Genomic DNA, 24557 nt, shown 5'->3' with positions numbered 1-24557 from the left:
TACAAGGCATTGGGTTGTAAACTTAATAAGCAAGTAAGTAAAGCAGGATTTATAAATCGGAAGAGGCAAGTACAGTTGGCAAAAAATAAGGTTTATCAAGAAACGTAAAATGTAACACCCTTCTAAACCCCGCGGAAATTAACAAAATAATTCAGAGTAAAACATGAAAACAAGGGTGCCACAATTCCAATTAAAACAAATTTATCATAAATTCATTGTCATGCTTTCACTAAGGAACAATTCATCATAATACATAAACATCTCATGTTAACACAGCGGAAAATTCATCATACGGATAAGCATAACATCATCTATGCAATATCCCACAAAATTAATACAATAACAACACGATAGAGTATCTTCATAAACTCTAAACTAGCGTTCCCCCAGTGTTACAATATCAGAGCATGACACCTGACGCTACACTAATACACTGACTTATGAGCTAATCCTCACCAAGTCGAAAGCAGCTACCCTCAATCTGAAAATATCAACAGTAAGGGTGAGTCTCATCACAGTTAACAAATGTTATTGCATCTTAAATAACAACACATCATAGTTATATTATTCATCCAATTCCATCATATTCAGATTATCAGGAACATCTACCGTTTACACAAACATCAACAGAACACATCTTTCACGCAGACATTCATATTCAACATTAATTCAACAAAACACGCAACCAACACATCATTAATATTTATAACACTGGAATACTTCCAATCATGTTATAAAAGTATGCATATGAATGAACTGACACTATGCATGTGGTACCAACATCATCCAATGGGAATAACCCATGACCGATCCAACATCATCCAGATACGGCTCTGCCAGCACAGATTCCACACAATGGGAATCATGCCCTTCACTGATCCAACACACCCTTATGGATACAGTATCGTCAATGCACATGAATGAATGCAACATATACAACATACTTATACCATCGTCAAGTCTAATGAGTAACATCGTCAAATACTCATTTCATCATCATCATCATCAACATCATCATCATCATCAAAGTATGTTTATATACATTAGCATCATTCAAATACAGTCAATCATCATCATCATTAAATAACATACATGTGTCCACATTAATCATCATCATTAACAAGAAGAACACACATGTATCCACATCATTCCAACACAACTAAATCAACATCATATAATTCTCAACAAATCATCACATCATAATGTTTTTCAAAACAACATCTTATATTGTCACATTTCATCATATATGTCAACAATACACCATCCAATTAAACAAATCGTCACATAATTAATATTTCAACATAGCATGTATTTAACATATCTCATCACATATATGTACGATACATCATTCACCAAGAAATAAAATCATATTTAAAAATAATTGGATTCACACCTCATTTCATCATTTAAACACGTAGGCTATCTCATAAGATTCATCGTGCTCGAAACGGCACTAAAAACGGACCTACGGTTCGAAAGTTACACATCATTTAACTTTTCCAAGAAAACAACTAACGCTACAGCACGCGGCGCAACCAAGACTCGCGGCGCGACCTGAACCACACAAACGCGTTCGCGGCGCCAACCTATACACGCGGCGCGATGCGAGAAAACAAGTACGCCTTCGTGGCGCCAACACAGGGACGCGGTGCGACCTGTGCGAATCACAAATTCCTGGCATTCTGCCCACCTGTTCGCGGCGCCAACCCTGTGCACGCGGCGCCAACCGGCGATTTTAGAAACCCCAACCTGCAGAAAATGGCATTCTACACATTCCAAATTCACCCAATTCATACCAGTACGAACCTAGGGAAATAGAATGCACAAACAACACGAAAAACACCTCATAATACATCAATTACACATCAATTGAGATCATAACAACATAGATATCATGGATTCAAACATAGGGATCAAACATCATACAATTCTACTCAATCCCTAAATCTATCATATGATCCAATTGACTCAACAATATCCCTAATCAATATTATTATCCAAGAACACGATAATAGATGATAACCGGAGAGTCCCCCCTTACCTTAGCCAAAGATTCTTGATTGGTCTCTCCCTCCATTGCTCCTCTTCACGTACCAGCTTTCCAATCCCTCATCTCCTCTGCTCTGCTTTTCACGTTCCTTTTTCCTTTCTCCCAATTTTCCTTATTTTTATGAAAAATAACATTTTAATTAGTAAAGGGCTTTACTAACATAGCACCCCCTCTTTACTAATACCACACTTGGCCCAACACTATAAACCATCTTTCTTCCAATTAAATCTCACAAACCACCAATAATTCTAATTATAAATTAAATTTCCATTTAAATTAAAAATTAAAATATACGGGTGTTACATAAAACGTTATGAGTGTGTCTCGACAAAACTAAAGCTTAGATTGAGATTTGTCATTTGAAACTCCTATTCATAGTTCTATGAATAAAAGATCAAAGCAAAAATTCAGAACTTAGGTTTATACTAAAGGCGGGGGGATATATCTTCGACATGGACATAATGCATACCTACAAGGTATTGAAACTTGGCTAGATATACACATGGGCTACGAGTGAATAGCTATGAAATATGAAAAACATTGAAAGCAATACAAAAGGCCTTAGATGAGCATAAACATAATTCATTGGAGAGAAATACAACAAAGTCTCCGAAAAATAAAGCAAGGTCAATACATAAGTTCTCCAACTTATGAAATGTTTAAAGTCTTCTACAGGTTGGCTGTTATCAACTAGTCGAGATCCCACTATGACTCTCTAATTTCTCCATCGACGTCACAGTTTTTTTCGACTTCAGTAAAGTGAAGCAATTGGAAAACTCATCGAAAACAATAAAGCCGACATCTAGTATTTATTTATCCCACGAGAAGGGAAAGGAAAACATCGAGTAAAACCTAAGAGAAAACAAACAAGGGTCTTACAACCAAGAGAATGGTTAAGGGAGTTGGTTACGCAAGGGGAAAGGATTAACACCCCTCACGTCCGTCGTACTCGACGAGATCCACTCTTGTTAGTTCTTAATATATTGGTGTTAAACTATAAGTCTAAAGCTTAATGCTAAGGAAATGCAATGCATGCAAAATATAGGGAAAATAAAATTGTGCTCACTCGGGCCTTACGTACCCCAATGCCTACGTATCATTTTTTAGGAATTAGAGTTACCGTAGTTCGGCTCAAAAGTTTTTGTTTGTTTTTGTGTTTTTTAGGTGAACAGAGGTTTAAGATCACATTCCAACGATGCTCTACCTTTGGAGACTTATACGCCTAAGTGTGGAAAGGACTTAACATGTTCTTAAAAAGAGAGAGAAAGATTTGTTTGTATTTTTTAGTGTAGATAGTTGTGAACTGAATCCCAATGCAAGGATGCTCACCTTTCTTTACTTTTTTAATGTTTGAAATTTATTAAGTATTTTATGTGTGTTTTTATTGGTTTTGATGTAGATAGTTGTGAATTAATCCCAATGCAAGGATACTCATCTTTCTCTACTTATTAGAATTTTTTAAGGGGATGAACTTGAATATTTATTAGATGTTTTAAAATTTGAATGCAAGGGGGAAAGAAATGACCAAGGGAGACTAAAGAAGTCCTAAAATTATCATACAATATGGCCCTAAAGTTTGAATAAAGGGAGACTAATCAAAATCCTATTTGTTATCAAACTTAACCTAAAGTCTAAAGTCTTACCTTGAACAAGGTAAAACCAAGTCCTAAGAGAGCATGGTAAGAAAACAAGAGAGGTAAACACCCCATTGAGAAAACCATCTCAACACAAGCAAAAGAAAGTAGAAATCTTCTAGAAAATGAGATAACCATCTCATTAAAGAAAGGAGAATATCACTTGAACAAGGGAGAAAGGGAAGAGGGAAGCAAACAATTCTCATATTAAAATTATAACACGTACACAAAAAGAAAGAGGGGTTGATGAACCCACTTAGGCCAAAACTTGAGGAGTGAAGATGAGTTATAGAATAAGTCATCCCAATATCAACATTCAAAATGAGTAGTCATAGACCATGAGCAATAGAAATGTGATGTCATACCTTTGAGGAATCATACATCAAAGAAGAAAACAAGCATAAATGGAATATATGTTTTAAGTTCAAACAATTTATCAAAATGAAAATGGATCTCTAGCCTTCAAGGCTTCACCATACAAGATATGAAAAGAAAAGAGCAAATGGAATAAAATAATTCTTTCATACTCCTAGAAGTATGTTTCATTGAACTTTATCACACTCCATGTAGAATCAAAGGACAGGTAATTTCAAAGTGCAGCACCAAATTTGAATAAAACAAGAGACGAATAAGGTAATTCACAAACAATTATTGAATGATCAAATAAATTGATCCAAATTGATGTCATTAAAAGGCAAATAAAATACCATGACATTCCCAAAGATTGACATTCCCAAAGATTGTCCTTAAAGTGTGACTTAAAAATGTTCAATAAAAACTAGCGGGATATCCGTGCGTTCATACGGGTTCATCAGTTAGATTTTAAAATTTAAATAAAATAAAAATATTTAAATTTAATTTTAAAAAATAAAACATAAAAAAAGTACTCAAAAATAAATATAAATAAATATATAAATGAAAGATATATTTTTTAAATAAAAACAAAAGTGTATCAATTTTCAAATATTTAAAAGAAAGACATTAATAATATACTTTAATTATTTATATATTGTTTTAAAAATTATTGTATTTGAAATTAAAAATAGTGGATACATGTGCGTTCACATGGATTTTGGGTTGATTATCCGTGCATTCACACGTTACTCTTGTATTACTCGTACGTTCACAATAATTTTGGTTTGGTTACCTGTGCTCTCACACGTGCACTCCTGTATTACCCATGCATTCACACCGGTATAGTGTCGTACACACATTTATTGTTATATTTAAAAAAAAAAAAAGTTAACTATATTTTTGGTCCCTATAAATATCTTAATATTGCACTACAAAAAAACTCCTCCCCAGCGACATAAGTTGCGACGTGGACAACACGTGGCTAGAAAATTCTAGTTGCGACGTGATCTAAACATCGCCACCTATATTTTAATAATAAATAACTTTACAGCTTTAAAGTGACTAGAAGTCAGACATGGGGTAATGTGAAAAACAGTTGCGACGTGGGATACACGTCGCTACATTAATTACATAAATTAATTCACCACACCCCATAACGTTCAAATGGGGGGAATATTCAAATTTATGAAAAATTTGGTTGTGACGTTATTACCACGTCGCTACATTTAAAATTCAAATACAACGTTCCATTGATGTGACACAGTGGCAGCTCTGCAGGCGTGTATGTGACCGTTGCCATGTTGCGACGTGTATGTCACGTGGCAACTAGCGATGTGCTTTCCACGTCGCTACATTGTCTTTTAATCCAACCATTTCACTTCCCCCCACCACCATTCACGAACCCTTTCACACTCTTTCTCTGCAAACCCTTTCTCACTCTTTCTCTGCAAACTCAAAAACCATTTCTTTGCAAACCCAAACCCTTCTCCTAAAATCCAACCCTTCTCTCCCAAATCAGTTCAATCCCAATTCTTTTTTTGAATCAAAGGTAGTTAATGTTATTTTGATATTTTGTTTATTTTCTGATAATTTTATTATATATGTTGTTGTTAATTTTTGATTTTTTTTGTATAGGTTAATTAGTAGATTGAAGAAGGTTGTAGATTGAAGAAGGAGGAGTAGATTGAAGAAGAGGTAAGTTATTTTTGTGTATTATAGTATATATTAAATAGATTTAATAGGTATATATGTTAATTTGTTTATAAAATTTGTTTAATAGGTATTGTATTTGTTGAAAATATATTGTGTTTGTTATAAAATTCTAGTATATATTGTGTTTGTTATATTGTGTTTGTATTTGTTGTAGTATATATATATATATATATATATATATATATATATATATATATATATATATATATATATATATATATATATATATATATATATATATATATATATATATATATATATATATATATATATATATATATATATATATATATATAGAGGTATGTTTATTATATATGTTTATTTATTAGGTATATTATAAAGTTTTTATTTTTAATTTTTATTATATATATTAGTTATTATAATGAGTAATTATACTATATTTTAAAAAAACAGAATATATATTAGATATGTTTATTATACTATATTTATATATATTTGTTTATTAGATATGTTTATTATATATTTTTGTTTATTAGGTATATTATACTTTATTATAAAAAAATAGAATATTTATTAAAATATTTATATAAAATTTAATTTTTATTATAAATTTAATTTTTACATATATAGAAATTAACTTTTTATGTTTATAATAAAAGGATAATATTTTTATATTATGGATTATGAAAATAAAATATTAACAAGAAAATAACTTTATACATATAAGTTATGAATTTTTTATGTTTATATAAAATAAGTTATTTTTTTGAAGAATAGAAAGATAAACAAACTATAATTAAAAATACATCATTTTTATATATATTTGATAAAAATAGTTTTATTAAAAAAATTCTAATAGAATATGTTTTATATGTAATATATATTATTGTTTTTAAAAATAGAAATTATTATTAAAAATAATATACATATTAATCTTAATGAGTGTAAAAGTTATGTTTACAAAATATTATTTATATTTAAAAATAAAAAATAAAATATTATAATTTAAAATAAAATAATATTTTTAATAATAGTAAATATTTAAAATTAGTATTTTTATTAAAGAATATTTTTAATATGTGTAGCTTAAAATGTGTAGTTAATAAAATAGTAACTTTATGGTTAACATAGGTTCAATATAACATGTGTAGTTAAAAATATTAGTAGTATTGTTATTAAATAATATTTTTAAGAGTAGTAAATATTAACTAGTATACGTCTAAGAATAGTATCAAGTTGATTAGTATTCTAACTCAAAATGACAATGATTGTATAAATGTGCAGTATGGAATATTATCGGTATTATCGTAGTTGGATGTACGATAGAACATTTCCAGGAAGAATGGGACTTAAACCCAATTTTATAGTAGGAGTTGAAGGGTTTATAAGTTGGGCGTTTGCTCAGGAATTATGTCGAAGCGAAGGAGGAGTTAGGTGTCCCTGTCTTAAATGTGAATGTAGACCAATAATTAGTGACCCACAGGAAATAACAGCTCATTTGCATAGAAGGGGTTTCATTGCAAATTATTGGGTTTGATCCTTTCATAATGTCAAATATTGTTAGGCAAGTTTATTATGTACCTTATCCTTCATTTGTGACACGTAAAAGAGGATGGTGTGTTGCAATAAAAACAAAACCGCAAGGTCATATTGAAAATGGCGATCAAGTAGAAGATGTTGCCTATCAAGTTGATGATGTTGATCAAATTAATGAAGTGGTTGCAGCTGAAGACATTACAAGTTTGTCTGATACAATTGTTGAGGGACATCAAGTTGATGCATCTATATTGTTGGTTGAAAATAATGTGGATGAAGAGAATGATGAAGAGTTTGAATCCGATGACAACAATGAAGAGAATGACGAAGAGAACGACGAAGAGAACGACGAAGATAATGATGAAGAGAATGATGAAGAGAATGATGAAGAGAATGATGTGGATAGCGAAGATGAAGAATAACTAAACATTGAATGTATATTTATATGTTAATGAATATTTATTTATGTGTTAATGAATATCTATTTATGTGTTAATGAATATCTATTTATGTGTTAGTGGATATCTATTAAATATCTATTTATGTGTTAATGAATATTTATGTGTTGATGAATATTTATGTGTTGATGAATAATAAAATAGGTAAAATGCCACCTAAGAGTAAAGATAGTGGTAAGAAGTCCCAACGTCCGAGGATAGTAGTATGTGAGGCGCCTCCCATGGCCGTGTCTTCCCGCCCTCAGAGTGTTGATCATATGTCTTTAGCCAGTACTCAGGCTTTTACCCCATTACTCTCCTCCCACACATTCCCGTCTGGGGTACCGCCATCCTTCCAGTACTCAGCGGTACCGCCATCCTTCCAGCATCCTGGTGTGCCCCCGTCCTTCCAGCAGGCGGGAGGACCTAGCTTTCCATTCACACATACTGGTGTGCCCCCGCCCAGCTTTCCATTCGCCCATACTGGCATGCCTTCATCCTTCCAGCATACTGGAGGATCTGGTTTCTCATATCCCATGCAGATGACTTCCTCCTTTCAGCATACGGGAGGATCCAGTAGTACACCTCCGACACAGGCTGGACGATCTCCTAGTCCACGCCCCACACAGGCTGGACGATCTCCCCGTCCACGTCCGACACAGGCTGGACGATCTCCTAGTCCACGCCCCACACAGGTTGGAGGCTCACGCACCCCACATCCCACACATGTACCAGCCCGTGAGGTTGATGAGGCAGTTGATGAGATAGACGGAGCTGATCTTCGTGGGAGGGATGATCCCGATGAGATTCATGTCGTTGACGGTAGATTTTGGATTCATCCCGAAGGAAGCAAGTAAGTTTCCTATTTAAAAACTTTAATATATGTATACATTTTCATTTTTTATATAAATTTATATCTAACATTTTCATTTTTTGTTTCAGTTTTACGCCGAGTCGGACTGCTGCTAGGATTGTTAGCTATATAATTCAGCAGATGTATAAATCAGCTTTTAAGAGCTATGGGGACGTCAAAAATAAAGATGAATGGTTTAGAATGTTTAAGGTATTGTTATTTATGTAGGTTATGCATTTAATTTATTGTTTTAGTTATAGTTATTTAAATAAAATTCTCATTATAATTACTTAACATTTTATTTTAATGTCATACAACATTATTGCAGGAGAAATGTGTGTGGGATCCTTTGAGTGAAAAAAGTGTTCAGAAAGTTTTCAATACCAGATGCTCTAAAAGAATGTCTGATATGCTGCGGCGAGTAAGGGAGAATTATGAGCTTCACGGCATCCGTCCTAGCTGGATAGGCGAGGAGGTTTTTCACGAGCTTGTAATATATTGGAGGACTCCAGAATTCCGGGCTAAATCAGAAACCTTTAAGAAGATGAGGGCATCTGAAAAGGGCGGTTGTGTCAACACAGTTGGAAGTATTAGCACCGCCGAGCATGCCCGACGATTGGTAAAAGTTTTAAAATTTTTAAGTTACTTCTTTATTCATAATATAATTTACTAATTATTTTTAATTATATTATTTAGGCTAAGCAGTTGGGTAGAAGACCATTGATGCCTGAGCTGATTTCGAGGACCCGGACAAGGAGATCGGGAGGTGTTGTCGACGAGCGCACTAGGATGTATCTTGTAAGTGAAATTTACGTTGTTTATTTTTTTTTATATTGATACAAAGTTTGTGATGTGAATTTCATGTGGCAATTGATAATTTGCCACGTGAAAATCATGTGGCAAATCATAAGTTGTGGCGTGAAAATAACGTGGCAACGTTTTAATATATTTTAATTTATAATATGTATATATTTATTTAGTATCATTAAATATCCATTTAAATATTTAACTTAATTTTTTTTATTGAATATTTGTGCAGGAAGAATATGATAGACGACTTGCCATTTTTCTGGAAAATAATCCTCAATTCATGCCAGCAGAGGGGGAGCCGCTTAACGCGGATGTTGATCACTACATTTGGTGTGACGTTATTAAAGATAAAGGGCCTAATGGTTGCTTTTTTGGGGCTGGAAATTTGGCGTCCAGCTATAGATCTGGTGACCGTAATCTGTTCCAAAGAGTTCAGGATGGAGAGGGTGGATCGCGTCAACCAAATCTGACACAGGAACAAACTGAATTAGTAAGGCAATTGGCGAGACGCGAAAGTGAGGCCCAGATCGAGATGATGCGGAAGAAGCAGTCTGATATGGAGGAGCAGCATGCGCGACAGATGGAGGGAATTATGAAGAAGCAAGCTGAGATGGAGGAGCAGATGAGACGGTTTATGCAAGGAGGAGGAAATTACAGTAATGCTCCTCCTCAAGAGCCGGAGGATGACGGGGTGGCTGATGATTTTAATCCGGATAACTATTTTCCGGATGATGCCTCTTAAAAACATTTTGTATTTTATTTGTTTTAAATTTTTTTTAATGTAAAATATTCTACATTTTAATTCATTAAAATATTAGTTTTAAATTTTAAATTTTATTTAATTGAATTTATTATATAATGTTTATTATATTAATTTATTTTATATAAATTTATTATATAAATTAGTTTTTATAGATTTTATTATATAAATTTTATTTTATAGATTTTATTATATAAATTTTATTATATATATTTTATTATATATTATATTTTATTATATATTAATTAATTATATAAAATATATAAAATAAAACAAATCTAGCGTTAATAAATTTTTTTAAAAAAAAAAAGCATTTAATGTAGCGATGTGGGAAACACGTCGCTACATTGGTCAACAAACACACTTCCCCACACCTGCCACACCTGCTGTGTGTGCAGTGGGATGTTTCCTATGTAATCCTGTTGCGACGTGGGAGTCACGTCACTACTTTCTGACGTGGTCTCCACGTCGCTACAATGTTGCCACGCGTGCTCCTGCGACATAAATGCTCACGTCGCTACTTTTTGTTTGCCACGTGATTTTGCATGTTGCGACGTGTAATCCACGTCGCTGCAGAGAACATTTTTTGTAGTGTTGGCTTTTAGTCCCAATAAAATTACTTTTGCACTCACTTTTGGTACCTATACAGGACTAAAACTGAGTGCAAAAGTAGTTTTCTATAGACTAAAGTCAATATTTTTTATAGGGACTAAAAGTCATTTTGAATAATTTTATAGGGACTAAAAACATATTTAACCCTTAAAAAAATTGTTAATAAATTTTATTTTTTAATATTTGAATCAATAATATTATTTTTTTCCGTTTTATACAATTTTAATAATAGAAAAAAATAAGTAAAATTTATTAAAAATTTATTAATTTTCACTCAAAATATCAAAATTAAATATACTTTTCATAATTAAATAACAAAACTTGAAGCATAAGGTGAAGCAACACATAATAAATAATAAAACATATTGAATGTAATTTATGCAATGCAAATTAATAGAATAATTAAGAATAAAAAACTATTAAATGTTTTATTAAGTAAATCATTACTTTAGTATTTTATAAATGAGAAAACTATTTGATAATAGAAAAAACAAAATTTAAAATATATATTTACTCTTTTATTTTTACCATAATCTTTATTTTTCGGGTATTTAAATCAAAGACTTAGATATACTCTCCTATATTAGCTCCTAGTGGTAGTCCGGAAACGTTAGTGTCCCACTATTCAAAAGATGCATGCATGCATAGAGAATGTATTAAGTGAGTATTTGAGAAGATAACAATCCTAATGATGTCATACTTTCAAAATATAACAATCCTAATTAGTTGTAGATTTGAGCAGTAATTGTTGATGAAATTCAAACAAATACAACAATCCTAATGATGTCATACTATCAAATGAATTAATACTTTTCCTAATTAATCATCAATTGAAATCCTTCAGTCTTTTTTTGAGCATATCTATTGATTTCTTCTTAGCACACTGCTTTGTATTTTTGTTTGAAAGGCCTCCAAATATACCATCACCAGAATCCTTGAACTTATCACAAATGTTAGCAACTTTCTTATAATCAAGTGCATAGTAGTTTTTCTCCCTTAAAATAAACTAAGAATCCTAGGAATGTCTACAAGTCAGAACTAAACCTTAGAGCCCTTGGATTCTCATGGAATTGATCCATTGATGTGGAATCAACAAGACTAGCTACTAAGAAGTTCATTTGGACTAGTCTTAAACAAAAACCAATGAAAAATATATGAACATAACCTCAAAATAAAATAAAAAATATCCCTATCATCTTGAATCACTTAGGAACATTACACAATTTTTACTTAATTTTATCAACAGTAGAAAGTGGTTTTTGAAAATCAACAAGTTAGAGAACTAGCTAAACACCTTAATTTGGATTAACAACTTCAAAATTACATTTTTGGAGTAATACTCCAAATAAAATTAAAATGAAAATGCCTTAAATTAACTAGAACAGAGAAGCATTAAGAATTTTTTTTTTTTTTTTGCAATTTTTTAAATAAGGGACCAATCAGAAATAAAACAAAACAAAATGTATATTAAAAGGAATACACAAAAAAAAAACTATTTAAATGCTGAATTTATAAAATTAATCACGAAATTTCTAAAAATAAAAATAAAAATATCAGAAAATAAAGGACTCTCTTAAGATTATTGTTCATTTTTTTGGGATTTTTTAATCAAAGAAATTATTTAAAATAAATTCAAAAATCAACATAAAATAGAAGAAAAAAATAAGATGAAATGAAATTCATTTTAATGTTTAGTTAACGATGGGAAGGGGACGAGGGCGACCAAAGAAATCGGTGTCAACGTCGCCGGAAAATCACGATGAGAATTCGACGGTGGTTTTAAAGGATGATACTGAGGAGGTGACTAGTGGCTCTGCAAGTGGGATGAAGAACAGATCTGAAATTGGGAAAATCCCAAGTATGAGCACCACTGAAACCCTAATTCCGGGGAAGACGGTGGAAGGTGTACAACGGAAACTATGGGTGGATGTATTAAGTGACAATCGGAATCCAGCAAAGGGACTCTCTATGGAATACGTGGCACCAAAGATTGTTGATGGCGAAATCAAAATTGAAATTGAGGAGAAGGATGTAGAATCTAAACTACTCTATTGGGAATCATCCTTGATCTTGTATGTACTTGGCGGTGAGATCAGTATGCATATGCTGAAGAACTACATGGAACGGATGTGGAATTTTGTGCAACTCCCAGATATGGTGTACCACGATGAGGGGTATTTCATTCTGAAATTCAAGTCATATGATGATAAGGAAGCAGTGCTGATGAAAGGTCCATACACTTTACGAAATATGCCGCTTCTACTAAGGGATTGGTATCCTGAATTTAGCCTGAAAGAGGATATGATGCGCACGCTTCCAATCTGGGTGAAACTTCCTCTGCTGCCTCTGCATTTTTGGGGAGTAAAGAGTCTCAACAAAATTGGAAGCGCCCTCGGTACCCCAGTGGTGACTGATGAATGCACTGCTAGTAAAGCCCGTGTTTCCTATGCACGATTCCTTGTTGAGGTAGATGTTACACAAGAGTTGAAGAGCACAATCAATATCAAGGATGCCACAGGGAGAATGATCAAGCAACCTGTGGAATATGAATGGAAACCGTTGTTCTGTGGAAAATGTCATAAGTTTGGGCATAATTGTAAAGAGAAAGTTATCAAGAAATGGCAGCCTAAAGCCCCTGAGAAACCTAGTGTTGGGGGCACTTCCACTATGCCTGAAGCTAGGGTGGTCTCTATTGATGTACCTGAACCTAAAGTGGCCTCGATTGTGAAAGCAGGGAGTGATGCTATCAGTATTGAGGACTCGGGTAAGGAATGGGAGACAGTGCTCAAGGGAAGAGATAGAGGCAAAAGTATACTACAAGATGACACTATAGTCTGTGACAATGGATTTGCTACACTGGGGGATTTGAATAACCCGCTGGTGTATCAGGACTATGCCTCATGATCATTGCATGGAATGTCCGGGGGCTTAATAATGCTGGAAAGCTCCGTGAGGTTAGCTCCCGCCTCAAAACTATGCGCCCTATGATTTCTATTTTGCTGGAAACAAGAGTAAAGGAGAATAAGGCAAAAGACATCAAGCAGAATCTTCACATGGGAGGTATGTTTGTTGACAATTATGCCAATCATTCTAATGGTAGAATCTGGATCAATTGGAATAATACTAGGATTAATGTTCATGTTATTAAAAGCTCTAGTCAAATGATTCATTGTGGACTGTATGATCTAGCTGGAAAGTTTGTGTCCTGGCTCACTGTTATATATGCTGCAAATGACATTAATCAGAGGAGGGTATTATGGAAAGATATTGTGGGTATACATAGTAACCAACAGGGCCCTTGGGTGTTAATTGGAGATTTTAATAATGTCACGAGACTCCAAGATTGGATTGGTGGTAAAAGAGTTAGTCAAGCAGAAGTACAGGACTTACTTAGTATGATGGAGGAAACTGATCTTTGTGAGATGGATGGATTTGGTGCTCCTTTCACATGGTCAAATAAGCAGATGGAGACCACTATTTACTCAAGAATAGACAAAGTGCTTGCAAACACTAGTTGGTTTCAGCAACATTTAGATACCACTTTGCACATTTTACATCCAGGGGTATCTGATCATGCAATGTTATGGCTGAGGGATAAGGATCAGAAACCACCACCCAGATCTCATTTCAAATTTTACAATTGTGTTGTGGAGATGGAGGGATATCATCAGAAAGTTGCCACTAACTGGAACATCCCCATTACTGGTAGACCAATGTACATTGTGTGGGAGAAACTTAAGAGGCTGCAAAAAGAAATAAGAAGCATGAGTAAACCCTTAAGTACTTTGAGTCTGGATATTGCTAGAGCTCGAGTTAGACTGGATGAGGCTCATCATCTTCTTGAGCAGGATTTAATGAATGGAGACAGGATTCACACAGTCCAAACCTGTACTGCTGAGCTCCTTGCCTTGAATGAACTTGAAGAGAAAGTGCTAAAACAGAAATCAAAAATAGAATGGCTTAAGCTGGGTGATGGAAATAATTCTTATTTCCATGCATCTTTAAAGACTAAACAAGCAGCCAAAGGTATGCAAATTTTGTATAAGGAGGATGGCACCTTATTAACCACCCAAGAGGATATTGAACATAATGTTGTATCTTATTATGAGAGCTTGATGGGGACTGCTGCTAGGAACATATCACATGTGGATATCTCTGTGATGAGACAAGGACCTCAATTGACAATGGAGCAAAGGCAGAGCCTAGAATTACCAATCAGTGAGCAGGAAATTGAGACAGCATTGAAAGGGATAGGGGACTCTAAAGCTCCAGGGATTGATGGATTTGGAGCCAAGTTCTTCAAGGCTAGTTGGCAAACTATAAAACAAGATGTGATGGGAGCTGTGAGGGATTTCTTTGACAATGAGAGAATGTATAAAGCTGTTAATTGCACTGTGGTGACTTTAATTCCAAAGAGTGATGCAGCAAAGACTATTAAAGACTACAGACCTATAGCTGGATGTACTACTATCTATAAGATCATCTCCAAGATTATAACTTCAAGGCTGGCCAGAGTTATTGGTAGTGTGGTAAATCATAGTCAAGCTGCCTTTATTCCAGGGCATCAGATACACAACCACATACTGCTTACATATGAGCTGTTGAGAGGATATACTAGGAAGGGTGGGACTCCAAACTGTAAGGTGCAATTAGACTTGCAAAAAGCCTATGATATGGTAGATTGGAGTGCCCTTGAGATCATCATGAAAGAGATTGGTCTACCATTGCAGTTTGTAAGATGGATCATGCTTACAGTTCAGACTATTTCATATAGATTCAATGTCAATGGAGTGTACACCAAAGTAATGCCAGCAAAGAGAGGGATTAGACAGGGAGATCCACTTTCCCCCATGCTGTTTGTTATAGTCATGGAATACTTGAATAGATTACTCTATAAGATGCAATTGGATTCTGCTTTTAAACATCATAGTAGATGCAAACCTCTACACCTTACAAATGTTACATTTGCTGATGATGTTTTTCTATTCTCTAGAGGGGAGGTCAGATCTGTGGAGATGATGCTAGCAGTGTTACACAAATTCTCTGTGTCAACTGGATTGATTGTGAATCCTAGAAAATGTAGAGTATATTTTGGAGGAGTGGATATGGACATTAGAAGCAGAATTTTGGATCTTACTACTTTCCAAGAAGGGGACTTGCCATTCAGATATCTAGGGATCCCTATGACTAGCAAGAGACTTGAGATTCATCAATACATGCCCCTAGTTGACAAAATTGTAGCTAGAATCACTCATTGGAGTAGCAGATTGTTGAGCTATGCTGGGAAAGTACAATTGGTCAAGAGTGTCTGTTTTGCAACTGCAAATTATTGGCTGCAATGCCTGCCTTTACCTAAACACGTTCTCCACCATATTGATGCTATTTGTCGTTCATTTGTGTGGACAGGAGGTGCTATAATAAAGAAGAAAAGTCTTGTTGCTTGGAAGAGTGTGTGCAAGCCTAGGAAGTTTGGTGGGCTGAATATAATTGATTTGCAGATTTGGAACAATATTGCCATGATGAAGCTACTATGGAACATTAGTAAGAAGAAAGACAATCTTTGGGTGCGCTGGATAAATAGTTACTACTTGAAGGGTAGAGACATAATGCAGGTTGAGGAAAAAGAGCATTACTCATGGATATATAAAGCCATTCTGAGGAAGAGAGAGGATACAGCAACCATAGTGAATTGGAGTACCATGCTGAGATTCAATACGAGACAGGTTTACAAGCAGCTTAGATCTCAGGATATTCAAGTCCCCTGGTTTAGAATTTTCTGTGGCAACACTGCACGACCAAAAGCCCTCATTACACTATGGATTGCTTGTCATGGAAAATTGCCTACAAGAAGTAGGCTATGTCGCTTTGGAATTGTGAACTATGCTACCTGTTGCTTCTGTTTAAAGGATGAAACCATAAATCACATGTTGTTTGAATGCAAAGACACTAGGCAAATTTGGCAGAAGGTGTTGGTCTGGCTTGGGGTCCCACATGATCCAAAACCTTGGAGTGATGAATTGTGTTGGCTAATACAGCAGTGTAAAGGAAAATCAGTCAGGGCAGCCATGCTGAAATTGGCCTTAGCCGAAACAGTATATGGTGTATGGCAATTTAGGAACTCCATTAGTTTTCGCAAAGAGATGGATGCAGCAAGAGTGGTTTCTAACATTTTGGATGTAATTGTGTATAGGAGTTGGGCCAGTTTAAAACTTAGATCCCATGTAGCCCAATTGATGATATAGTCCTTGTCTAGGCAGCTGGACCACCTGTGGTCGCTTTGTAATAACTGTGTTTTTGAATTAATATATCGTAATTTGATTCAAAAAAAAAAAAAGATTGACCGACACATAAGCGCGTGGGACCCAGAATAAAAAAAAACAATCAGGTTTTGTCTTCTCCAATATGAATAAATGCATAAATTTTCAACCATATATGCGTAAACTAGTTTGATAACGCACGGGTACCTGTCGGTTTAGCACATTTCAATTGAGGAAAATAAAAAGTATTAGTTAAAAATTAAATTTGAGTTAAAATGAGAAAAGTATTAGTATAGAATAAAAATGGGAAAGATCAATTATTTGACTTAAATTTTTATAGTTTTATTAACAATAGAATAAATTATGACATGCATAAAGAATAGACAACACAATATTAATTGTCCAATGTAATAAACTTACAATTGGCTCAGCTTCCATCATCATCTATTGCCTCTTGTTCAGTTTTCTAGCTGCTTATGTCATGACACCTTTGAATTAAAACATAATAATGTAATAAACTATATAAAAATAACCATAGTAGTTTCAAAACCACTTTTATCCTTTAAGCACTTAAGAGTTCTTTTTTTCTCTTGTTTCAATATTTGCAAGTCTTGCTCCAATGCAATTTCTAAAATATATTGCAGGAATAGGTGGCACTATTTGACTTCAACAATCCATATTCAAAGAAATCATAACATATTTGTTCTTAATTTCCTTTGCTTTCACTCTGCATACACATGCATATGCAATAAATAGATAATACAAAACTTAATAGGGATGATTTTTATTCTCATTCCCGGTACCTTTTGTTTTGACACTACAAAACCTTTAAGCTTTACAACATCCAAACATGATAATTGAAATAACCTTCTAACTGAAATAATCAGTTTTAGTTGAAATAAATCAATGGAAATGAACTGTAAATTAAAAAACAAACGCTTATCCTAAAGTCCATAGTTCATCATACAGGAAATATCATAAGCATTGATATGGTATCTTGCCACACCGCGATTTATAAAACTTTGGCTCTGTGTCGCAAAGGTCGAAGATCTTAAATTCATCACTGTTGCAGCCATAGCAAAATATGTCAAGTAGTATCAACTAAGGCTTGTGTCATGTTTCAACTGTCAAACATTCTGATTTACTAAATAACATTTAAAAATCCACAAGTAGTATTCACCTCAATAATTTTTCAGCTTGATTTCCTTTCTTGAGATTACTCTTACTGCAAGAGCTCAAATTTTAATATAGTCAATGTGTTAGTGTCTGACAAGAAAGAAAAAAAATGAAAGACCATGCAAGATTAAGTGATTCCACTACAATTGATTAGTCAATAATATCATCTCAATTCAAGAATTAGGTTCAATAGTTACTCAAGCATCGACACACTTCTTTAATTGTTGACATAGACATTGAAAGTGGATATTACAGAATCTTCATCAAACTCGGAGCACAAATCTGCAGGGTTATTGTTGATTGGGTGAAACAAAGACAAATAAACCAAAAACAGAAACCTAATTGATCATGAAGTGTTAGGATTCACATTTAATGTGTCATATTAATAAATAAAAAAGAAACCACGACACTATAGTGATGAACATTCTTTTGTCCTCCTGTTTTAATGTTAGTTTTTCAACTATTCTTGTTGCATATGCTTCCAACTAATACCTTGTAGACATGCCGCCAATTCTTGCAAGTATCATTAATTTATTTCCAGATTACTGACATTATTATCTGGTATTCATGACTGCAGGTCCACCAAAAAATGAGAATCTATGCAGTGAAACACAAAATATCTAGCATAAAATTGAGAGACCAAAGCTTACAGGTTTCTAGTTGCCTGAGACATTGCAAGAAGTGTTCCATGAGGACCCCATGGTTCATTGCTGGTAGCATCAAGAATCTGGTAGAGAAATATAAATCAACAAATCTAATTTAGTTTAAGGTTATAATACACAAAATTAACAGACAACAACTATTTCACAAAAAAAGCATCATGTAAATAAAACATCACACTTCACATAAATCCTTACACCCACTATCATGATACTATTGGTACAATCATATACATAGTTTCATGCCAAACTTTTCAAATAAGAAAAACTTTACCTTCTGTTCAATGCCAGGAACTTTGAATTTTCTCTGGTGGCGAGCTTTAAAGACTCTAAAATCTAGGCCACTTATTTCTTTCTTTCATTTTATTACCTAGAATGATAGGACAAAAAATGTGTGCGGATGATTATCAGGAATAGGAGAAATGGTGCCGCCATCTAGTTAGAAGTTGTGCAGAAAAATTGGTAACCTACAAGAAAATTGAAGAAAAAAAAGGATATATATGTGAAATACATGGAGCATCAAGCATGCTACCTTATAGCTGTCCAAACGGGCTACCCGGCCCTAAACGGGCCGGCCCTAGCGGGCCTCGGGCTTTTTCGGGACGGGCCTAAAAAGCCCATTTTTAAATGGGCTCCGTTTTTACTACCCAGGTCCAGCCCTATTCGGGCCTCGGGCTTTTTCGGGCCGGGCCCAAAAAGCCCATTTCCAAAAAATATATTAAATATTCTCTTTAATTTAAAAAAATAAATTATATTAAGCTTAATTTTTAAAAAAATATTAAAATTTGTTTTTATATTTCACTATTATAAAATATATTTTAAAGAAATACAAAAATTTGAATTTTTTAATTAGTATTAAATATTAAATTTTATTAATTAAATATTAAATTTTACTATTTATCGGGCCCATGGGCTACTCGGAGCCCATACGGGCTGGCCCATTTAGGGCCGGGCTTTTTCGAGTCGGGCTCAACAAGGCCCGAAACAAAATGGGCTCAAAAAATTAGGCCCAAGCCCTAACATTTTTCGGGCCCGCGGGCAGGCCCATGGGCTTCGGCCCATTTTGACGGCTCTATGCTACCTGAACAAAACCTTCCAAATTTTTCTCATATATACAACCAATGACCATAATAGATTGTCATGAAAATGTTCCTCACAATCAATTTTTAAAGATCTATTAGTTCTGTGAATGAAAATTGATAAGAGAAGATAATAACACAAGTTAGGAAGAAAAGCTTATTCATGGAAGAGTAAAATAGATTATTCCTACAAGAGTAAAAACACAAAACAACCTATTCATGGAAGAGCAAAATAACTTATTATTGGAAGAGTAAAAACAAACGAAAACAGCTTATGCATAAGAACTCACAAAATAGATGAAATTTCAAAACCCGAGAAATTGAGCAGCATTTGTGAAATTTCAGATCTAAAATAGCAAACCATGCTTCGATCACCATAACCGAGCTGCACCTCAAAACGTCAAACCACCAACTGTAACTCACCTTTGTTCCTCCTTATGCATCCAAACAAACACCAACCACACTCTTCCACTGCTTCTTTCCCGATCCACAGCCACAAATTGTCACAAACCAGAGGAAGGAGAAAGGGAGACGAAGGAGAAAAGGGGGGTGACGGCAGATTTAGGGTTTGAAGAGATGAAGAGAAGGTTTTAATGACAGAAAGCGGGAGAGAGAACACAGAAAGAAAGAGATAGAGAATTTGAATCGTGTGAGTTGTTGTTGTGGGCCACCACACATTTTGATTATGGATTTAATAAACCACCAAAAGGCATTATTTGCCCCAAATATATTATTTTAGACTAAGTTAATCAAAGGGTATTTTAGTGAATACCAGAACAACAAATTTTCTTATATTATAGATATAGACTTTCAGAAACTTCAATCATATAATAAATTAAAACTAAACCACAAATACGTATCAGATTCATTATTTGGCTTACTAGCAACATGTAAACAAACTTCAAATCATATGAAACAAGGTGAAAGAGAAGGAATAGGTTCTGATATAGTTTCATTTGTACGCATAGCTTGATCAACATACTTTCCAATCCAAATTCTCAAAAATGGCTCCAGCATTTTTTAAGTTTGAAGGGCCCATGGAAAGCTTGAACCATGTAGATCATCATAGGGCTTTGAATTATTGAAAATTAAGTTTGCATCATGGAGAAATCATGGCATGAAGTTTGGGAAAAATAGCATCTAACTACTGCAGGCTGCGTGCGTGCATGGGCTGCATGGCTGGGCATTTGGTCAGTTTTGAAACCTCAACTTTCAAGAATGATATCTCTCTCATCCTTTGGTAAATTGTTGTGATTCTAAGTTTGTTGTGAAGCTTACATGGCCATTTATAATGTCCTTCCATTTATTCTTTCAATTATTTCTTCAATTACAAGAAATGGACTTGCACATTTGGCCCACGACCTGTTTGATGAAAATCCTGGGCATGGCGCATCGAATTGCCTGGCAACTTGCCCAATATGACTTGAAATGAGCTGAACTTCTAAGGCTAATATCTCTCAATTTTCAGTACCTTTTGCAAATTCTTTATAAGAGACAAAGTTGTAGATCTCAGTTCCCTCTATAATCTCCCAAAATAATCACCCAAATCCAATAAAAAATGAAAGAGTCATGATCATTCAAAGTCAAGTACAAAACATCCAACACTTGGTGAATTTTCAAAACACCAAGATGCCTTACAATTCAAGTTAACTTCAAAACATCTTATTCTCATGGTTTTTGTAACACCCCATTTCTACCCGACAATTGTACAAGAATCAGAGATTCAAAATTTCTCAACAAATAAATGAGGAGTCACATATTCACTTCATTAACAAATCACTTCATCGCATTTAGCGGATACATAACACTTCTTTAATCAATCAAACAATTGCTTAACATATAATACTTTCAAACAGAATAATTTCTTTTATGAAAACATGGCAGAATCATAGTTCTCAATCTTTGAGTCAATAACATCTATTTCAACTAAGATAAAACAATAAACAACAACATCATAAACATCATAGATATATCATAAAATCGTTCCCCCAAGTGCTATGTATCAGAGCGACAACCGACTCGATTAACGTCAACTAAATCTTCATACTCGAACACCTGCATGTTACCGGTATAAAGGCAACGGCGAACAAGAGAAAAGGGTGAGATATTAAATCATATAAGTGAGCGCATGATAAATTGTATATTAGGATCCAGACATATATAGTCATCACATCAGAAGTATTAATGTTGCTATACACTTCATGATTTCACTAATTCACAAATATCACATACTTTACATCTCACAACAAGTCAACACAAATCATATTCACATCAATTACATATAAAACTCATTCCTTTACCTTGCAAGCTAATTCCCGATACATCACATATAGGTCACACAATTATAGTCCCCAAAACATCACTGCATATAAGTCATACATCTAGTTACAAAGCATCACATATAAGTCACACCAGACATATTCACTTAATCGCATTCACAAATATTGATATCATCATACTATTCATAAAATCATCAATTTACATCTTCACATACTTCCATCGTTTAACAAGTCACAAAATACAATCACGATATAGTCACAAAACATCACAACTACAATCACATAAGACACATGGGACATGACTCATGTATATGCATGTGGTACCAATCGGAGCTTCAGCCCCCTTCACCAATTGCCCGAATCTGAGGCATAAGGCATAAGCCTTCGTCACTAATTTGCCAATCCAGGCCGTCACAGAGTATGCATATGAAATGCGACTCGACAACCAAGACATACACAACATACTCATCACAATGACACATCATCACTAGGCATACGCCCACGTCACTTATAATTACCAATTGTTAGAGGTAATTCAACGTCACAATTAATCATTCATCTTCACTTAGTCACAAAATTATCATCACAAATATACACAACATCACATATTATCAATCATCACAAATATCATCATGTTTCGACACATCATCACAATTATACAGCTTCTCATATAAACAAGATCATCACAATTATCATCATGTTTGGCACGTCATCACAAATACACATTTCATCAGGACTATCTCAACTATCGTCATAATCGACTAAACTAACGACAACTCGCTAGGGTTCATGCCATAAGGCTAATCACATATGATGCACATTAATAAACATATTGGCAATCACAATATTATTTGCGACAAAGGTATTCAAACCGAAATCACAATTTTCGGTCGGTTCGTAGAGTAATCTCAACATGCTAATTTATCAAGTAAACCAAATCAACTTCCAATTAACATTTAACTAAATTAGATATCATGTTAAGTATCGAAACGACAACGTCAGGCTTCTGTATATCACAACAATTCGAGTCATTTAGTCAATTCAAATTAGTCTCATAATCTTCTATAAATTAGTCTTCTAATTAACTCACTAATTCACTATCAACTAACCAAAATTATTCACAAAGCATACTTCAATCATTTGTGCAAATTTCGTGTCGCTGCCGATTATCTAATTTTTGGTTATATCCTTAATATTCACGACTTTATCAGTCTTCAGGTTACACTTCCAAGTCACCAAAAACACAACTCAACCGGTTAATTCGGACACAATTCAATTACTTCACCGATTATCCAATTCATTCGGTTAAATTCACTACTTAGTATCATACCATAGTTCCTAAGTTATTTACTAAATCTCAAAGTATGATTATGGTCAAATTCTCAAGATACCGTTACTTACCGACCAATCGAATAATTAATCTATATTCAAGTCTATTCCAATTAAATAGGCTTATTGAAAGTAATTCAACCGTTAATTTAATCTACCGATTAGTATCACAATTTCGACAAACTAAAACCACCACGTTAATGTACTAATTACACTTAGCTACCACGTAAATTTTCATTAAATTCCGGACAACTAATTATACCGCTTAATTCGGCTATTTCGATCAAACGGGACTGTTTTGCAGTTTATTAATTAACTAACCCCATTAGAACCAATGCTATCTACTGTCAAACAAATTGTATTAATCAAGTAATTCATTCCTCATGTGAATATTTATTTCTAAATGCCAATCCATTTCTTACTATAGTGAAACAGGGTATTTAGTGTATTTAGTGCTACTGTTGGAGATCCTACATCATTATCTCACAGTATCTATAAGTATAAAGGAAATATAATATATGTCATGGTTTATTAGTACTTATGACTAACAAGGCTCATATATTCCAACACTTTCAATCATGATTTGATAGTTAAGAAAGTAGTCAAACACGGCAAGAAACAATATATAGCACCTAATTAGCAGTTTCATAAAAATGAAATGAGGAAATAGCTTAATGAAATAAAATAAGTCACAAAGAGATCATTGATTGTAGAGAATTTTTACCACCATATTTCATCTGGTCAAAACAAGCCAAAGAGAGATCATTTCAAGAAAACAAGCCAAAACCATATTCCTCATTTCAATTGTTTCACTTCAAAATCAATGATCTCTCTTCAATTGGTCAAACCCCATATTTCATCTGGTGAGCCAAATAAATGTGTTTAACTTCAAAATCAATGTAAACTTCAATCTTCCAATGTACCAATGAGGCAGGTGAGATGTCTTGAGATGTAAGGAACTTTGAGAATTCAAGAAAACCAAAGATGGAGGATTATGAAGCTCTCTCTTGCCATGATTGTTGGATACCCTTCTTCTATCTCTTGAGGAACTTCAGGAA

At 34.0% G+C, this 24557-nt stretch overlaps 1 protein-coding gene across 1 annotated transcript; it reads left to right on the top strand.

The window, feature by feature from the left end:
* Window positions 1–9050: 9050 nt before the first annotated feature.
* LOC131623464 (uncharacterized) lies at window positions 9051–10791 on the top strand. The gene is made up of 4 exons (XM_058894473.1): window positions 9051–9157; window positions 9235–9336; window positions 9578–9948; window positions 10758–10791. The coding sequence occupies exons 1-4, from the start codon at window positions 9083–9085 to the stop codon at window positions 10789–10791; spliced, it is 582 nt and encodes a 193-aa protein (XP_058750456.1). The 5' UTR covers window positions 9051–9082.
* The last annotated feature ends 13766 nt before the right edge of the window (window positions 10792–24557 follow it).

The sequence above is a fragment of the Vicia villosa genome, unplaced genomic scaffold (assembly GCF_029867415.1).
Source record: "Vicia villosa cultivar HV-30 ecotype Madison, WI unplaced genomic scaffold, Vvil1.0 ctg.000068F_1_1_2_unsc, whole genome shotgun sequence".
Taxonomy (NCBI): domain Eukaryota; kingdom Viridiplantae; phylum Streptophyta; class Magnoliopsida; order Fabales; family Fabaceae; genus Vicia; species Vicia villosa.
The sequence above is the reverse complement of the archived record's forward strand: the minus strand, read 5'-3'. Positions and strand labels throughout refer to the sequence as shown.